Source organism: Nipponia nippon, unplaced genomic scaffold (assembly GCF_047370975.1).
Source record: "Nipponia nippon isolate SJK-2023a ecotype South Korea unplaced genomic scaffold, ASM4737097v1 scaffold_3, whole genome shotgun sequence".
Classification (NCBI taxonomy): domain Eukaryota; kingdom Metazoa; phylum Chordata; class Aves; order Pelecaniformes; family Threskiornithidae; genus Nipponia; species Nipponia nippon.
Window position 1 is genome coordinate 42387782 of NW_028262347.1, and position 19416 is coordinate 42407197.

The window sequence follows — 19416 nt, forward strand, 5'->3', positions numbered from 1 at the left end:
TTCTGGAACCCAGAATCACCAGAATAAGCTAGTCCTGCTTTTTCTCTTCCAGTATACACTTGCCACCTATTTCTTCAGTTTCAGATTAACTTGGCTGCTCCTGTAAGTACCCTTTTGATGAGCTTGCAGTACAGCATATAAAGGAGTTACTTCTTGGAAAACAGATGACATGATGGTGTCAGACTGGTACATAAGAGTGGAATCATTAAAAAAAAAAAACAACAACAAACAACAACAAACAAAAACACCAAATAAAGCCAAGTAATACTACATCAAATCCCCAGAACTTACGATCTTAACTGCCACCAAATATAAAACTAAACCTAACAAAATAACAGAATTGTTTTTTTCACTCAACTCTTTTACTCACAGAATGTTTACTTATAGGTACTTGCAAGTCCTCCAAATTTTATCTGAACACTAGAAGTGTGAGTATAAGAGGAGAAAGCCCCTTTAAACAACAATATGTCTAAAATAATAACAATATGTGAAACATAACTTGTCTTATGTAAGACTTTCCCTTTTCATTCTACTGAACATTAAGCAAGTAAAATCAGTAAACTCATTGTTATTCATCGCAAACCTTTTCTCTGAAAAGCAATGAGCACAATATGTTCCCTCAACATCTGCATACTTAACTTTTCATTAAGATTCTTAAATGGTCATCTACCCTCAGCACAGTCTAGCATTTGACCAGTCCTCACAGCTGCAGATTACTTTTGTTTCCTCTTTCCTTACACCTACAGTGACGTATCTTGCTCTGTGCAACCACCCTTTTCCACCATCTCTTCCAGAACAATAGGAAAGTTGGGTTTTTTCACCCCTTTTTTTCCAGTTTCTCTCCACTGATCTTCCCTTGTTTGCATCTTAGTTTTAATTTAAAAACACAGAAGAAACCTGGCGGAATTAATACAGCTTGCAGTCCAACTTTGCAGTCCAACTGTACTGGATCTTATACAACGTCAAAGCAAAAACTACAGAAAACATCTTTCATTATTTTAATCCCATATTCCCTTCCATTTCCAGTGTTAATAGTTCTCTAAAGTACAGATTACATCTTTCACTTCTCCTTTTTTAAGTCCTATATACAGTCATAATTGAACAAAATAATAATTAATATACTTCTATATTTAAAAAATAATAAAGCTTGAATGCATTTCTATATTTGTAAATAACATTTTACCAAGATCTTCCCGCTGTCTCTCATCTTCTTAGGCTGCAAACTCTTCCTTATCAATCACACTAATCTTCATGCTCAGGCTAGAGGTGCACTATGAGGGCAAACGTTACATTGCTTTCCAGAGAATACAAGTATACTTAGATTATCAGATCACCTCAGTTTTTTGCTCTGGAACAACTGAAACAAGCTTCCTATGTTTTATTGCCTACTCAACATTAGATGCTGAAATTACACTTGTTTTTATTTCTTTACGACAAAAACATGGAAGAAATTAATTACACACACATGCGAACCTCTCCAAACACTGTAATGAAATACCAGCATACATTTGCTGTTTAAAAATGCAATTACTTCTTTGCCAGCTACCTTTATTGAAGCTTCTGGACACTGGAGGTGGTCTTTTTTCTTTTCTGCCATCCTCTGAGAATACTGCTTATATTCTTCCTTCATGTCTGCTTCATACTGGCGATACTTCAGTCTATATCTGTCTGTTGGGGATGGCAGATTTTCTGGTATTGTCTTCTGCTCCAAAACAGAATGCTAAAGCAAAGAGTAATCAATATAAAAGCCTCTGGTTGATCTATTGAATGAGAACAGCATTATTATAATTCCCATCCAGTATAACTTCTGAAACTTCTTGACGCTGTGCTTCACATTAAGAAAAAATGCAAATATGACTACATGTCCAGGCTTAATTTTCATTGAGTTCTTCATATTCTGCCTTTTTTTAATCTAAAAAGTAAACAGCCAAATAGTTTTACATCATTTTTAAAGAGAGACACCAAGATTCAGTGGTTCTGTCCTATAAGATAATGTTACAGATCACTAAAATGGGAATTCTGACATTTTATTCTGGATGGCTGAAAATGGGCTGATGGATTTTTACAATCAGAAGTTCTAATATTCTTGCATGGCAGAAGACTATTAGTACTGGGACTTTCTTTCCTAGAACAACATCAGCTGAAAAGCTTGTGAAGCCAGCTAAGTACCTTCCTAACTTTACGTCCATTTCAGTGCTCCACACAATGGAGGCTAGATCAGTAGAAACAGCAGACTGACAGAAGGCCAAGACTCCATTCTTCTTTCTCTCCCCGAGTAACTAACACCTTCAGTATTTAAGTGATATTTCTTCAACACTAACAAAACTAAGACGGCATTATCTAGCATCTCTACGTGACACATCTCATCTTGCAACACCACTGTAACAGTCCTGTTCTAGAAATCCATTTCTCAAAAACCCAGAAGATTTATGTTCTTGAAAGGGAAGCTTTTTCTTTCAAAAGAGGATCCACATCTCTTCACTGGTTAATTCCTGACTATATTTAAATTATTCTTCCAAAAGTGACCTATTTGGGGAAGATTTACTTACACAGTCTGTTATTGAAGAAGCTGGAATATATCTTGCTAAAGGAATGCTCAGTCAGGGCCCCAGAAGCAAGAAATGCAGAAATAAAGGCCGCTCAGAGGAATACATTAAAATATTTTAGAGCTGCTTGAAAATCTTCTCCACAAAAAAGAAGGAGAGGGGAGAAGTCAGGCAAAAAGAGAGAGAGAGAGCAAAAGAGGGTAAGTGAACAGGAGACACATTCCTGCACATTCAGCATGTCAGTATTTAAGACATAATGAAAGCAGAAAGGAAGCAACAAGAGATAAAGAAACGCAGAGAAGAAAGGGAGAAGGACCCTGAGAAACAGGCAAAGCCATACCTACCTTCTGTTAGCCTTCCTGCAGCTAGACAGAATTATATGTATGAACTTTATGTTAAAAAAAAAAAAAAAGGTAAAGCAAGCAGTGTAATGATGAGCATCCAGACCTAAAGAGTATGGCAACTCAAGTATGTTTGCACTGCACAATTACAATACAGTACAGAGGAAAATAACCTATATGTAGTTACACGTTTACAGTTACATCTTAAGACATGCATAAATACCTATGTTGGGCACATAGATTTTCTGAGAAGTAGTATATTCTTAATCCATTATTTAAAAAAAAAAAACAAACCACAAAACACTTAGCCATTTCAGTTTTTATTTAAATGCAATTTTTTTTTCCAAGTTGAGAAACTATTTGGTTATATAGGGAAACATACAGAATTATGATCTTGACAGATTCAACCTTGAGCTCCAGCCAGTTTGGAGTCCTGCCATACAAGTTGCTATATTACTCATTTCAAGGGGCACGAGTCATGTACAAATTAATTAATAATTGGTTTTCCCTCTAGCTATACTTCTGTTTTAAACATACTCATTAGAGTATTTCTTAGGTTTACATAAGTTAAATACTTTTGAAATAATGGATTTTTAAACAGTATATTTTCCAGTTCTTCCAAAAAGAGAGAACATATTAATAAGTTAGGATATTTCCTGCACCCTAACCAAATATAAAAACGTACTACTACTAGTAAGATTTTTACCATGATTATGTATGGTGCACAATTATGACAGAAAATAATCGTGTAGGTAGCATTCTTGAATTAGTTTAAAGCTCTAGATATCTAATCTCTCGAATATATAGGGACTACAAACAGAAGACTACTGTTTGCAGTACTTCAGCATTTTCCCTTTAATTATCACATTTGAAACACTCCAAATACTGATGAAATGACAGCAGATTAAAAATAGTCTCTCCAATAAGCTAGCTGCTGTCACACAAAAGAAGTTACAACAGACTACATTTTCAGACCATATACTATAGTACTCTGCTACTGAATTGCTAACGTTATTTTGTCAGTGTATATTTTTTCAGCTACTTTACCTCTATTTTCTTCTGACGAGATTTTCTAGACACCTGTTTAAACTAAAGGAAAAGAGAAATTAAATATGTACTAATGGTCAAATAAAAATTTGTCACATTCATTTTTTCAAATTTAATTCAGATATAAGAGTTCAAAGGAAAATTTTTCCTGTGTTCAGGGAACAACTGTAATAACTGAGTAATCAAATTAATTCTTAAACTTGTTATAGTGGATATTGGTCCTGAACAGTGCTGTACTGTACTACAAACCAGAATGTTAGCATCTGGACTACTGAATTTCCTTATAAAGCACCTAAGATTAGTGGTGATTAAGCTTCTTAGTCATCCAGGGGAAAAAAATGCTGATATATGATCAGGAAATTTTACAATAGAAGTGGCCCAACAAATTGAATGTAATTCTGAAGTTAACATCACAGTTCTGTTTTGAAGACAAGAGACTTGAGAAAAACCCTATGAAATGTCTGCATGTAACTCCAAAAGTCTCCTTTTCACCAAAAGTAACTATTCTTCCATACAAGTAATACTTACTGTTTGTAAACTTGTTTTTTTTTCTTCAATCAGATGCTAACTGACTACTATTGATCTTATCTTTATTATTTTTGTAAGTTCCACTTTGTTTAGAAATATAAACCAAAGTTACATGCTACCTCAAAAGTATTACATTTTTCAGTTGCTTTGACAAACTGTTAATAAAGCTAGCTATTAATATACTTCTTCAAAAATAAGTACAATGAAACGGATGAGAGTATCAACCAACAAAGAAGAGCTAAGGTATTTAAGAAAATACCATTTTTTAAATATTCTAGAGGTTTCTCAGGAAAAAGTACTTTGCCAAAAATATTTTGGACCAATAGCACTTTGGCATATGAGTTTAACCAAAAGAAATAAAGAGAACTTGTATAATAAAGATAAGTATGCTTTTCTAAATTACTGCTAAAGGGGCATATTTTAAAGATATTTGTAGTGACAGACTGACCTGTTGAGCCTGATGATGCTGTGCATATGGTGTTTGTAATGACGTCCTCGAATCTGAAAATGAATCTAGAGGGCATGTATGAGGATAATTTCCACTGTATGGTATGTAAGAGTTCCCATCCTAAAATTAGAGGAAAAAAAAAAAAAAAAGGACAAGCAATCGTAATTGTTTTATATTCAGAGTGATATTTTTATAAACTCCTGCAACACATGAATTCTAAAAACTATTCAGGACAGAATTAAGTTATAATTACCTCTTCATCAGAATCTTCCAGCCTCCCTAGATCTAGGCATGGCACCCTGTAGGAAGTTAAAACAATTTTAATAGCAACACGTTCTCTTATTTTTCAATTACAGTAAAAGCAAACTGCCTATTAGTTGGTATTATTATTAGCTCCTTCACAAAATTTTCCCTGCTATGAACAGTTTCACTACAACTGGAGATGGCCTACTGGGCAAATCCCTATTAGCCCCTCTTGCTTCAGCTCAGGAACTGGCCAGTGAGCTTTTCCTCTTCCCCAGTTGCAGAGTACTCTGGCAGCCAAAAAGGGCCCCTGCAAGGCCCTTCTGCACTCCCAGCATGGCCATCCTGGCTTCTCTTCACTCCCCAACAGGAGCTGCTGCAACAAGATCATCAATCAGGGATTCCTTATTCCTTATCCTGTCTTCCACAGCAGGTCTGTGGCAATATCCCTCTATAATCAGTCACCAGAGAGGCAACAGGGAAGCAACAGCTCCTTGGGATGCAAACCTTCCAAACTTTTTGGAAGCGATTAAGCAGAATGAAATATTGTAGTATAGTTGGCTTCCACTGTGCTAAAGAAATGAAAACATCTCCTAATTCATCAGAGCATCGCTGTGTCTTCTGACTTTACTCCAGGTATACTGTGGAATTATAACAAGATTACTTCTTGGAATAAGAGAGCTCCTTAATTTCCAGTCTTTTTTTATTAGAGAATGACTGACAGTACACAGAAATTGAAGTTCTTTTTGACTTCAGTATGAACAATCCAAGGCCATGGTCACACATACTTGTAAAATAACGTAGAGAGATACATTAGCTGTAAGGTATTTCAGTAAACAAAAAACCCTAAAATATCATACATGATCCTTGGAATAGCAGATGTTGCCTATCTGTCGAAGTCACTATAAGGTTTTAAATTTTATAGGCACTGTACAAAATTTCCCTTTGCTTGTAAAAACCCTTCACAACAGTTTCTCTCTAATTTTTACTGTAATTCTTGCAAAGAAGGCTAAGAATTAAAACAAAAAAAAAATGGTTTTGTCTTTTTCCAGACTACTATATTAAAAATACTCAAGAAAGACTAGGTATAAATATGAAAACCCTGAGTACAACTCTACCGTTAAGCTCAACCAAATGTAAATCAGCTTAATTCCAATGTAAATAATGCATCAAAAATTCTACTCTAAATATAAAACATAGAAAACAAACCTATGATGATAAATTTCATGGAACACCGAGTTGCATACAAATACAAATGCAAATGCATTGTGTTAATAATGCACAGTTACACAAACTGATCAGAAATAGAAGCAGACTTACTCTGGTGGGCGAGGACCGCGAGTAGCCCGTGTATCTGGTCTCCAGCCCTGGAAAGAATGACACATTATTACATACCTACAGGGATCAGGATTAAAATACACAGTTCTCTCAACTTCCCCTGGAGTATTTAAAAATCAATGTCTCAAAGTATCCATCTGACATATTTGACGGAGATGCTACTAACAAAAGGACAAAACAACAAATTTTCATTGAAAGTTGATTCTTAGAGATCATGAGACTAAAAGACTGAATATTCATCATGACAGAAAGATGTCCAGCGATTAAGAATCCAGAATCCAGATAGTATCCATGTCAGCTATTAATAATGCATTAAAAATAATCCACGTTCCTGAGACTTTGTACAATCACTGCTCACAAGGGTTTAGGTCACATGGTCCTTGTTTGTTGGGAACCCCTCAGCCAACCCTTAAACCAAAACCACAATACCGACAGTCAGCTGGCTCACATGCAGCAAGCTCAGACTCCAAAGCAGCCCTGATATTTGGTGTAACTGTATCATCTCAGCTTTATTATAGCAGCATGCGATGATGACTAGGCAGCTTGTGTACTCACACTTTATTTTGTATGGCCATATACCACACAAATCTCCAAACACAACTGAGTAAGAACATAGCAAGAAGAAAAGACTCGAGCCAAAGCTCCATTTACCCCACAATGGCTTTCTGAAAACAGCCAACAGCAGATCCGTAGGGAAGATGGTTTGACCGGGGCAAGCACATAGTAACAATTCCCCCATCTGGCCTCCCAATCTGGAAAAAAATGCGGTTCAGGGCCAGCATCTTTGTTTTCACACTCTTCAGCTCAGAGATCTCAGCATCACAGTCTGAACTGAACAGACATCCTATTTCTGTGGTGCCTGAACACCTTTAATGATTTGAGAGTAGTCACAAAACTGTAACTCTTTTCCTGCCACTCACTCTTGTAGCCTGCTCCCGAAAAAGAAGTTCACAGTTCAGCAACACTACCCTCTAGTGCCTTCAAAAAAGGGTATTCAGGGTTAGAAAAAGAAAAAAAGTTTCTCTCGAGGAAGGTCACACATAATAAACACCACCACCTTGTGGTCAAATATGTAAAAAAACGTTAAGAGTTCTAACACAATTTAGTCTTGTTCTTAAGACTAAATGTAATGTGTTGTCACAAGTATGTAATTTTTCTGTACCATTTCAACTGCGGTAAGATAAAGAACATAGCACATTCTAAATGCTAAAGTCTTAATGTAATTCCTTTTCCAGAAGTCATCGAAGAAAGCAAACAAAAATCATCCTGAAGACATTTACAGGGTGAAGCACATAGTTTCAACGTAATTTTAATCTATGTTTTATTTTTGCAAGCCACCAAGAATCAGATGGACTAGGGAGTCTAAATTTAGAAACTGAGGGGCACAAGAAAGACAAGAAAAAAAAGGGGTGAGAGATTAGAGAAAAATGGACATTTCTTTTCTTTTACAACCTACACTAAATGCCCCAAATGCTCTTGTTGTATACAGGTATTTAATTCTCAAAAGACTGGTTAAAAGGTAACATTACAAAATTGATGTGATGTCATTTACAAAAGGTTCTTTTTCATTCTAAATCAAACAAAAAAGGAAAACAGCAACTTGGCAGTCAAACTCCAAGAATTCCTCATGCAGTCATCCAACAAATAAGGAAGTTAAATGGGTGCTTGGGGGCTGAGGGAAGATTACCAATTAACTTTACATCATGGGCATAAAGTACGCCATATCTGTGAGAATCTTAGCTGTAATGAAAACAATGGCCCTCAGAATCCAAGATTGTATTTTTACTGATCAGGCTTTCAAAAGTTAGCCTGAAAGTGTCTGCTACAGTGACCTTGTAAGGGTTGCACACCTAATATCTCAAAACATAGACTATTAGGAATACCTGGAAAACAAAATTCCCCTTCATAATGAATGCAGACCACTGAGATTCATTTTACACATCAGTGTGAAATCATGCCTTTTGAAATTATGCTTTGGAAGTTGCTTTATTTTCTTGCTGTCTTGCAAAACAGAAAACATAGACGCACCTTTTACCAGTTTCACCAACAGCCTGGGACAGCACACAGAACAGGTTCAAGCCTCTGTTGCACTTAATTGCAAGCACTAGTTCCTGAGTTCTCCACGTCCTACCTAAGCACCCAGAACACATCAGTTATTTTAGGATAGCTCTTTTTATGGGAAATTCTCTCCTTCATTTGAGAAGCTAAACTATCTAAACTATCACTTTCTGACAAAAATAATTTCTTTAAAGGTTTCCTTCTCTACAGAATATATTATAACCTCAAACTAAAAACCTTCTTAAGTATGATTAAAATATTTGTAAAAACGTCAAAATAAGGAAGGAAAACAACCACAAGCCTTCCATTAACATACCTGAGATTTCTTTCCCATCGATGACAGCAGAGTCTGCCTTTGAGGAGATGCAGCAACTCCTTTAACTTCCAAATCCATGCAAATTCAATGACAGCCTTCAGAATAAACTGAAAACCAGAAAAAGCTATTAAGAAAATAATGTATTTTTTATATAAGTACTTATGTAAATAAATATTATTTAAGTTTTAAAGAGAAAAAATGTGTCTATCACCAACGATGTGGGTATTGTCTTCAGCAATCTGTGAAACATTGCTGGGTTCCCTTTTTCACTGCCTCTTAATTTCAATCTTTCCTTATTAATGCTTAACCAGATTCCTATTCAAATTTACCTCTTTGCCTTAACACCCTCTTTCCCTCATGCTTCTCTCAATACCTTCTCATACCGGCGTTACTGATTTGCTACCCGTCGATAACATCCAACGTTTTTCACTCTTCGCTTCCAGCTGCTGCCTGGCTCTCAGCTGCACCATGCCCTGGGAGGACATGTTTTCAGGAAGACGTCAGGGCCCTCCTGGCGCGCAGCCGGCCTCCGAGAGCTCCAGAGCGATGTTTTATCAGTATGCTGCCTCCTGCTCTGCTGGTTTCTCTTTCCACCCATCCAGTTTCGAACCAAAAGCCTAGCATTTATTTCCCAGAAACCAGACGCTCCATTTTCAAATCACCTTCCACAAAAGCTGACCCCGTTTGTACCTACTGAGCAGGTTTTAACTCCCGAGTACCCTTTCCTTTACCGAGCAGCAGCAGAGCTGCAGGGCCCTACTCGGCGATGGCCACACCGACAGGACAGCCTTCCAGCCGTACCCCCTTTCCCAGAGCAATTAGAATGAAGCGCCGCTGTCTTCGCAGGACCTCAAGGCTCCTACCGAAATGTAGCATCCTCCCAGTCGAAGGCGCAGGGGGACGAGAGTGTTGTTGCGTTTAACGGTTAACAGACTGAAATCACTTTATCACAAAAAGCAATGCTGTAAAAGGCGAAATAAACATTATGGGCTCAGACAGCCCCACGGAAAAGATCGGGAGAGGCGCGGGGCCCGGGTCTCACCAGAGCGCTCCCACCGCCGGGCCGCGCAGGGCTGAGGGAAGGGGCCCGCCCCCATGCGTCTCCATGGTAACCGCGCCCCGCCCCGCCCCGCGGGCCCGCTGCCAGGGCCGCCGCCGCCCGGGGGGCAGCAGCGGCTCCGCCCGCGCCTCACCTGCCCGCCGCCGGCCGCCCGCGCCCCGCCCCTGCCCCTGCCCCTGCCCCCGCCCGCCTTGCGGCCTTGCCTGACACAGCAGCGCGGAGGGGCCCATCTGAGCCAGGCTTCGCACGGGAGTTTCGCAAGACACCACCGCAACCGAGCGGGGAAGACGAGCTCCCCGTTCCTCCTGAGGCAATAGCCTGTTCGGGGTAACGCCTGCCCCGGCGCTCACCCGCCGGTCCGTCAGCGGGGGGGACGGGGCTGCTCCCCGCCACCCGGCCCCGGCGGACAGCCGGCAGGAAAGCGGGGCGCAGCCCTTGCCTGCCCCGGGCACTCAGGGACTGCACGGGTTTGTGTCCCCAGCTAACCCGTGCAGCTGAAACCACAGACTTCAAAATAGCAGCAGAAGGGCTCACGGTGAACGTTTGTAGCCCAGGGTCAGAAATACAGCAATTAGCCCAAAGCAGCTCAAAGCCTTACCGACAAAGGCTTCAAGTAGCGGCAGCATCCAAAGCCCAGCGAGCCCGAAAGCCGCAGCGGGTAAGCAGGTCACCAGCAACAGCGGCAGCAACGCGGACCTGCGCCCGCACCAGCTCTCACAGCAGAACCGGCCGTGGAGCCACAAAGAGCCAACGCCGCAGCGGCGCGGCTGGCCTGCTTCCCCTTCCTTCGTTCCTGCTGATCAAAGGCTTTGAAGTTAGTTTCCGTTCACTTGATCTCAGAGGATAGCCTCTATGCAATTACGATTTTTTTTAAACAGTTCCCACAAATGACCGGACCTACACCAGCTGTTTTTAAAAATCAAATTTTGGCCAAATACCAGTTCTGATTCATCTGTTCTGTCTTGGGGAAAAGAATCTGTCACCTCTTGAGAAACTCTGGCTTTTTGGTCAATCTGTTTTGCCAAAGTTAGGCAAAATCTCACTTATTGCAAAACTAATAATACACTGACGCTAAGGATGTATTTCTGGATGCTGCTACTTCCAAGCCTCTGTGATCCATTTTTAGAACCAAAGACGTACCATGTTTCTACACAAGAATGAACAATTCATTCTGTTTCAGTGAGCGACACAGTAAAATAGTTTTGGTCCCTTTAACTACAGTACATTTCCTCCATAAAAACAAATCCAAGTGTTATTTTCCTGTAAGAAAAAAGATGGCAGAAGAGTTCAGGCGTTATAACTGGCCTACTTAAAAGCTGTGCAATTATAAACCAGAAAATTTAACAGCATTGTACTGTCAGACCTACCTACTTCTTATGCAATTCCTGTCATTAAAGGGTGTCCATTTCATAGGCATGAGCATAAAGTGAACAAAAAATTAGTAGAAAATAAAGGTCTGGACAAAAATGATTGGGAGGAAAAAGGAAAGGAAAAAAATGCTTTTCTTAACACTGACCTAAAAAAGCCACTATTGAGTTGGCACAACGTATTGAAAAAAGAAACTCCCAAGCCCCACAGTTCTTGAATGATATGTAGCAATCCATCTGTTAATACTGCTGTAAGAAAAAGTGTATCACCAGGCCAGATTCTACAGCGTTAAAATATATATGAAGCAGGAATACTAGTACTAACGGGCACCAATCAATTATTAGGCTGCTGCTGAGTTTAACCAGGGACAGGTGGGGAAGAAATTAAGTGATCCAGTGTAATGCATTAAGGTTTAAATTGACGTACAAACCTATACATCATTCCTGAGGAGACAGCAAACTGAGACATAATTTTAAAATAGTGTCTGTGGCTAAATTTCTCTTTCCAAATAAAGAAACTTGTCCATGAATGCATCTCTAAGACTTAACCTGTACTGTTTTTCATTTCCTGCCCCTAGAGAAAAGTTTTCTGCAAAGAGCTAAACTCATCAGTGCATGCTCTTTAATGAACTCAAGAAAATCACAGTTCAAGTGGCACCATGCTTACTAGTTAGACATTCTTTATAGTCTTAATTACAAGATATACCAATATTTTAGTGAAGCATCAGATATAATTACAGTGCATTATATACAGAGTACAGAAATATTTTTATAGGAAAAAATAAATAGAAAAAATATGTAAACTTCCTGAGGGAAATTCTGCTGCCACTGAAGTCAGTTACAGAACCATCACAGATAGGAGCGCAGGCAGTATTTCACCCCTCTTTTAAAGCATATAGCAGTGCACATAAATTCATTCAAAACAGTTTAAAGTGCATACAACATTGTAAGAAAAAAATTCATAAGCTTTTGAAAGTTTTACGTATGCAGATTTCATTCATATCTATTACGTCTCCGCAATCCCATCTCTTCTGATTCAATGGCATCTTTGTGTATCATTTCTTGGTCTTCTATCACATCTGGCTCAAACTGATGTACTTCACATTCATCATATAATTCATGCTCTTCTATTTTGTAATCATTATCAACATCCTCAAGTGAATCTTCATTACTGTCATCTTCTCCGTCATCTATTTCTTTCTCTTGAGAATGTTCAGCAAATGACTGAATGAGATCTTCAAGCTTCTCATTACAAATGTGGCTGACATCTTGTAATTCACAAAAAAAAAAGTCAAAATGAAAGTCTGAATTACTAGAAAGGCTCCAAATTTCAGGGTCAGTTTAGAATATTTATTTTTTATTTGGTTTCTCTCTTTTATTAAGACTCAACTAACACAAAAATTCCCCAAATTTGTAGTGAACCATTCTTAACATTTCTCTTGGACTACTATGCACCTCTTGGAAGCCTCCAGTGGAAACTAATACACAATTTGCTGTTTAGTATATTATGCAAGCATTACCCACAGCCTCAGAAGTCCCTATCTGGGAATCCTGACTGAAGTTAGTCCAATACTAACAGACTGCTCAGGAACTCACATTCAAGAAGCCCGTTTCAACAAAGCAGAATGTGACTGTGTGGTCTATCCTAGTTCAATGTCTTTTAGCACCTATTCTTTAAAAAAAAAAAAAAAGTCACTATATATCAAAAGTTTGAAATTAGATACACCTCAAACAGGAAGAACGGTACTCCTCCAAGAATAAAATTAATTCCACACACATTACCTAAGATGCAGGAGCTGAACATTATTACAGTAAGATCTGTTTATTCTTTTAAAATATAAACTACTTAGTTATCTATCCTACTGGAAATCAAAGTACCTTTCATCTTGTTTTCTGATTTATCCAATCCACTTTCTTTCATCAGTCGTCTAATTGATTGGAGCTGGGCCATTATTTCATCTTTCTGCTCACAAGCTAAAGCATTAACACTAGAAAAAAAACATGGATGTCAACAGCTGAAAGACAACCTTGGAAGTGAGTGCTTGATAATAATGCACAAGACTGCAATAATTCCTTCAGTGGATAAATACCATAGTTAAGTTAGCAACACATTTAGGTCAAGCTTTTCTTTGAGAACTGCCCCTTGAGAAGTGGGGAGCCCATCACTTACACTTACTGAACAATCTAGTTGCTGAATTCTAACGTTGGAGCCCCAATGGCCAAGGTCGAGTAGTGACTACTGAACGAAACAATTATCCAAAGTAATTTTATTTTGAGGACAACAATGCCCAATACAGAACTTTACAGTTTAGGAGCTTTTCTCCTTTATTTCAGATTTTGTTTACTCTCTCTCCTCCCCATCACTGCTAGAAATTCTTTAGGCACATGGGTCAGTGAATTTGCTGCTTAATAGTTCCAGCACATATTAAGGTCAGAAGTACACTAAAGGAACAATCATGAAATTCTGCATGTTTTAAACTAGGTTTCATGAAGGATGTCAGTCTACACAAAATGAACTGTATGGATACTTTTATTTCCAGTAGATGGATAAGGCTCTAGCTTCTTAAAGAAAGAACATCTCTAAACCTACAAGGAGGTTATATTACTTATTCCTTTGCTTTACACTACAACAAAGAAGTTATGTTTCCCCAAAACACGCACAATCACTTAACAGGTTCCTTTCAAAACACAAAAATAAGCAGCTATACCTTAATAACTAGTTTTGTCTTCTAATGATATCAAAAGGAAGAAACTCATTCTACTACCAGAAACGTAATTCCCAGAAGGGCTTTCAAATGCTATTGAGCTTAAACATTTTTTCAGTATTGCTCTCCTTGGTTCATGTTAAAGTTTAAGTTGTTGAGCTCCAGTAACTTCATCCTAAGTCTGAGCTTTTACATTTATGTTTGGTGAACAAGACATGGGAGGCGTCTGTGAAAAGACTGCAAATGGTAGAAAAGGTGTTACCTGCAAAAGGCTACAGAAACAATAAGTAATTAAAGAAGGTTCTGAAACACTGTTCCCTACTTATACATAAGGAACATTTTAGGAACTCTTTGTTGACATTTTGGAGAATTTCAATTTACAGAAAACAATACTGAGATATTTTAGAAACACTCACCAGTTTGACAGTGGGTCCAGCTGAGTCAATAGAGAATTTAACATTTTCTCTGTCTGTGCTAGATGCTGCTCCAGTTCTAAAAGCTGATGCTCTAACAAAAACCAAAAGCAGATCATTATATCCTTTTTAAATATGCTATTAATTCTAAAGATTATTATACCCTATTTAAACTGAATACCCTATTCGACTGAAGAAAACCGAACAGGCCTTAAGTGAGAAAAACATGAGACATTAAAAGGTGGAGAATCATACTATATTACTATAGCTCTTTTAAAGGATATTACCACCTGGCGTTTCAAACAAACCTCTAACAAGTGTTTCAAATACACAGAATAACAAAGTGGTTTTTTTAAGTTCCTAACTGCACTTAAGTAAATTAAAAGACTGTTCTCATTTAGATAGACTGCATCAATGAAAATATGTAACTTTGTTCCAGCAGCAAACACGCATTTCTAGTGAACATATGCGTTCTGAATGGGTACCTTACCCGTTTCCTTTGCCTTGTCCTCTGTACTCTTCTCCTTTTTGGAGAGACTTTCTTCATGTGATTTCATCTTTAATAAAGACAATCATGTTAAAAGACTTCATCACTATTGGTATGTTAAATATAAAAATGCATTTAGAAATTTACTGAAAATAAATAGCAACCACAAAAATGTGCTCTATTAATGAAACTTTTTTTCTGCCATGCCTTTTTCCTATCTTAAACTAACACTTCTGATTTTAAGCAATGACAACATGACTGACAAGAAATGTAAAAGAAAGTAGTTGTTATTTCAGCTCCAGTTTTCAAAAATGAACAGAAGGAACCTTCTAGGTTACTGGATACAGTCTCCTACCATTAAGTAGGAGGTAAAACTTCTTTCTTAAAGTAATAAAGATGCTATTACAAAACTATTTACATTTCAATCCCACAAGCACAAGCGTAAAGAGTTATAACACCCCAATTATTGGTTTTATGATGTTTAAATCTTATTTACAACCTAATGACATTTATTTTTAAAACCAAACTGGTCAGCCTCTATGTTCATCTTGCTAAGCTGTTGTATTCTTCTCACATAGGAGATGATATGAAACTGACTATGGAAATAAAGATGCTGTCTCCTGTCCTGTTCAGGTTTAAGTTTTTTATACCCTGAAGGCAAGCAACAATGTTCCGGGTGCACTCTCAGCATTGCAAGTGCTGTAATATCCCTTACTATAAATAATACATATCAAGACTGATTAAAAAAAACCAACTGATCACGTGTTCTCCTTTGTTAATTTACTAACGGTAGAAAAAGTATCACATTTCATGGATAAAAGTCTACGTTGCAGCTGCATGACCAAATGAGAAGTCCAAATAAAAGGTCTAGACTACTCGCTGTTCTATCTAATTGCTAATCTAAGACTATTACTCTGCAGGAGTTTGTCCATCTCCTTCCCATACTCAATCTCATTCTGAAGAACGAAAAGGAAGTGAAATACTGATGAAGCTTAAGTTACAGCCTCAGGTAACAGCACTGTTTAGGTTCTCAGATTCTTATTTGAGGTCACAGGCAGGGGTAAGATTCTCACTTCTTTAAGTGTCTAAAAAAAGATAAGTCAGAAACCTTCGTAAGAAAGAATCAGATATGCTATAATTTTAACTTTGGAGCTCACATTCAAAGTCAAACTGAGGAAGATATGGCTTTTGGACAACCATATACATGGGCTCAGAACTGGGGAAAAAAAAAAACCTGTTACATTTCCTTCTAATTTCAATAATTTAATGCTTTTCTTATGGCTTACCTTAAGAAATTTGTAGGCTGCAAACACTCCCACTCCAAGAGCATACAATGGCATGAGGGTGAATGCTAACTCTCTACCATTTCCTCTTGTTCTCTCACTCTTTATCTCTTTTTCCATTGCATTTCTCATCTGCTGAACACTCTGATAAGTATTACTGTCAGAATTTCCTGGATTAAAGCGAACTTGATGAACTGTCTGAGGACTACCTTAAAAAATTAAATTGAGAGAAAGAAGACAAAGTTAGAAAGGAAATTAAGAGTCCAATTAGTTTCACAACTGGAATTAAATTGTTATCTTCTTGTGTGATCATCTTTGTTCATCACTATTCTAAGATGGTGTGGTCAGCCCTGCATCCAAATAATGTTACAAAAAAAAAAAAATTAAAAATCACTCTTTCATTAATAGAATGCCAAGTTAAATCTAGGTAGAAAAGACTCTCAAACTAAGTTTCTATGATTCTTTAAGATACAAGTTTTAAGTTTCTTCCTTCACAGCAACACTGGCAAACCCACAGCAAACCACAGAAAGGTAGATGGAACAAGAAACAACTTAAATCTTGAAATTAAAGCATACTCAGAGAAACTATTGATAATGCCGAGAAGAGCTGCAAACTAATATTTTTCCTCTGTAACAAAGGAAGGAGTTAAGTAGAAACTGAATTGTCTAGTCCCAGAAAAAAAAAGTTTTGCTGAAATACACATGTTGCTGCTTTCGTTATTTTGACAGTAAATTCAGTGTTATGTGGATATTCCCACAGGCTTAGAAGTGCTGTACCTCTGCAAATCAAATATTTAGCAGAAAAAGATAACACAGTAGCAAAGAGATGCAACCTTGGAAGTCTGAAATATTTTTGCATGTAATTTGCCTGCCAGAACAGACAGCAAATGAAAAAACAGCCAGTGTCATTGCTCAACTTAGGTTATTTGGTAGTTAAATCTGGGGTTCATGGGACATGCACATGAGAAACAGTGCTCTCAGCTAAAGAATGCAAGCAGAGGCAGAGAGCAGGTGATTGAGGGTGTGTAAAGTTTTACACTCATGTCTCAACTGACTGCCTAGACTTATACTTTCAAATCCCTTTGAACATTTAGTTTGTCATAATTTAATATGTCAGAACTGAGTATGGGTAAAACAAGATTCACATTCTATAAAAACTCCTAAACAAAAGACCGTTATGCAAATCACTCCTTGTCAATTAATACTGAAACAGTGGCATTTCAAGAATTTACAGTAACATAACTTGAGTGTGCAAGAGACGGCCACAATCAGGTAGAGAAAAAAAATTAACCTGTTACACCTCCCAGTGAAACAACTGTTTCGCTACAGCTTCTTCCAAATACAAGAGAAAAAGGAATCTAATTCTGCTAACCTAAGCTGGTACTTTGTGATAAGAGATCTCGAACAGCATTTTAGAACTGTCTAAAATGAGTTAGCCAGAAAAGTTTTCCAGACTTTCAGGGATGACCCTGACTGTAGTGACGTTTATTATCAGCTCTGCAGTCAAGTTGTGCTGGGCACTAGTTTTAAGTTTGCGCTAACTCTTTTTCCCTTACTTTCAGTTCTGTTTGTTTTTAATGTAAATGAGGAGATTTACTAAAATATCTCATAGCACAGATTAAAAGATTTCCACAGGTCATACAAATAAGAATGTGGTCAAGGGAAACAACACCTTCCTGGCAGAAAGGAGGGATGTTCAATCCTAACAGAGTCCAGCATCCCACACCAAGTTTATCCCACTGCAGAAACAGCAGAGTGACTTACCAGCGAAACAGGAGAAAAGAACCCAGGCACGTGAGAACAGCAGATCTGCCTGAAATTTATTTTATGCAGTGCTGGGCCCATACATCAGCAGAATCAGAGGCATGTGAAGTGTTGCCTTTTTTTAAGGTTTGGTTTTAAAAGAATTTGATCTATAGGAAATGACGGCTACCATGTAAATTAAAAGTAATCAAGCAAAACAGGCCACGCTAGAACTCATGAAGCACAGTAAGTTCGACATCAGCTAGGAAGAACACAGCAGCAGCTCACGCTTCACTTTTTCTGCCTCCCAGGGAAAAGTAGAGACACATAATTTGGAGGATTACAGCAACTATCTGCCTCTTGGTTTGCAATGCCTTGGAAAGCATCATCAGTGAATCACAGAGCTACCTCAAGAAAGCAGGCTTTTTGTTATTTTCCAAAACGAAAGTGGACCTTTGGACCTTGAGCTAAATCCTCAGCTGACATACACTGACATAGCTTAACATACATTTATACCACTCAAGCATTAACAAGCAGTAAGCTCTCTAGCCCATTCAGCGGTATCTTTTCTAAACAAGTATCTTGGACGCTTTCCAACACACTACCTGACAAATCTCATACGATTCTGTGCTGATGTTTACTAACAGTAACACTTGGCTTCCTTGTGGCAATTCTAACATGCGCAGTGAGGTTTTTTCCTCTCTGACACCTCACAGCTGCTCATCTGTTAGCATAACTGTGCCCCTGCAGGCGCTGCTCGTTAAACTGCCCCGATAAGATACGCTTCCAACAACAGGGTGCTACCTGCATCTAAAAGTAATTTTCTTAAGATAACACAGACGAAAATCAAACCAGTGATGAACTAGAAAAGCAGAACACAAAAGGCGGGAGGGGAGGTTAAGGGGAGGAGGTGAGGGCACACACGCCAGCTCGGAGCCCCTGACAAGGCCTTCCCCAACCCAGGCCGTGCAAAACACCCAGCACCTCCCGCCAGACGGCGGCGGGCCGAAGCACAGGCCTCTCCGTTCCCGGGGGCTGCCCTCAAGCCCGCCCGAGAGAGGGGCCGGCTCCGAGCAGCTCCCGCACGGAGCCCCCACCGCAGCGCGGCCTCGGGCACCGCCACGGCTCCTACCTCTGCGCTGCTGACGGGGATCGTAATGGCCGGGGCCGGCCTTGCCGCCCCGCGGAGACCGGCCGGCCCGGTCCCCTCCTCCCCCGAATATCCTGGGCATGACGACGAAGACGCAGAGCACCAGCACCACCGAGACCACCACCTGCTGCGCCGCCGACATCACCATGGCCGCCGCCGCCCTCCTGCCAACGAGCCGCCGCCCAGCGCGAAGGAGAGGCGCCCGCTCCCCTGCCGGCGACACAGCGCCCCCCGGCGGGCTCCTCGCTCCAGGCCGCCGCGGGGCTCGGCGGGCCGTTCCCCGGCGGAGAAGGTTCTGGAAGACGGCGGGGGCCCCTCACGCGAGGCCCCGGCGGTTGGGGCT

At 39.2% G+C, this 19416-nt stretch overlaps 2 protein-coding genes across 11 annotated transcripts in view; both read right to left on the reverse strand.

Annotated features, from left to right (window-relative positions):
• The window catches only part of CAPS2 (calcyphosine 2), a 30629-nt gene extending 20677 nt beyond the window's left edge, over window positions 1-9952 (reverse strand). For 3 of the 9 annotated variants that reach the window (XM_087765317.1, XM_087765316.1, XM_087765310.1), the window contains exons 1-7: window positions 9729-9927; window positions 8866-8972; window positions 6474-6520; window positions 5164-5209; window positions 4911-5030; window positions 3935-3976; window positions 1547-1720 (exon numbers count right to left, since the gene is read on the reverse strand). In XM_087765317.1, coding sequence (XP_087621443.1) covers window positions 1547-1720; window positions 3935-3976; window positions 4911-5030; window positions 5164-5209; window positions 6474-6520; window positions 8866-8943 — 507 coding nt within the window. In that variant the 5' untranslated portion in view covers window positions 8944-8972; window positions 9729-9927. Of the gene's footprint in view, window positions 1-1546; window positions 1721-2549; window positions 2680-3934; window positions 3977-4910; window positions 5031-5163; window positions 5210-6473; window positions 6521-8865; window positions 8973-9238; window positions 9572-9596 lie in introns of those variants that run through there. The other 6 variants (XM_087765311.1, XM_087765312.1, XM_087765315.1 and 3 more) reach the window with 6 other exon arrangements.
• A 1940-nt stretch (window positions 9953-11892) lies between these two features.
• On the reverse strand, window positions 11893-19249 carry CCDC107 (coiled-coil domain containing 107). Of its 2 annotated transcripts, none has more exons than XM_009463185.2 (6): window positions 19056-19249; window positions 16184-16389; window positions 14901-14967; window positions 14414-14504; window positions 13171-13280; window positions 11893-12560 (listed from the first exon to the last, which is right to left on the reverse strand). In XM_009463185.2, exons 1-6 carry the CDS (start codon window positions 19219-19221, stop codon window positions 12286-12288), a joined length of 915 nt encoding a protein of 304 aa, XP_009461460.1. In that variant the 5' UTR covers window positions 19222-19249; the 3' UTR covers window positions 11893-12285. The 2 variants fall into 2 exon arrangements, with proteins under 2 accessions (XP_009461460.1, XP_087623867.1); XM_087767741.1 differs by having other exon boundaries at window positions 11893-12596.
• Window positions 19250-19416: the final 167 nt, after the last annotated feature.

What these genes read in the sequence shown, in the direction of transcription:
- CCDC107 (XM_087767741.1), bottom strand. Translation starts at nt 19,221, where the DNA reads ATGGTGATGTCGGCGGCGCAGCAGGTGGTGGTCTCGGTGGTGCTGGTG. An exon ending in CAGCCTACAAATTTCTTAAG is followed by an intron (nt 14,968 to 16,183) that starts GTAAGCCATAAG and finishes TCTTTATTAAAG; the next exon opens with ATGAAATCACATGAAGAAAG. An exon ending in ATCAGAAAACAAGATGAAAG is followed by an intron (nt 12,597 to 13,170) that starts GTACTTTGATTT and finishes CTAGTAATTCAG; the next exon opens with ACTTTCATTTTGACTTTTTT.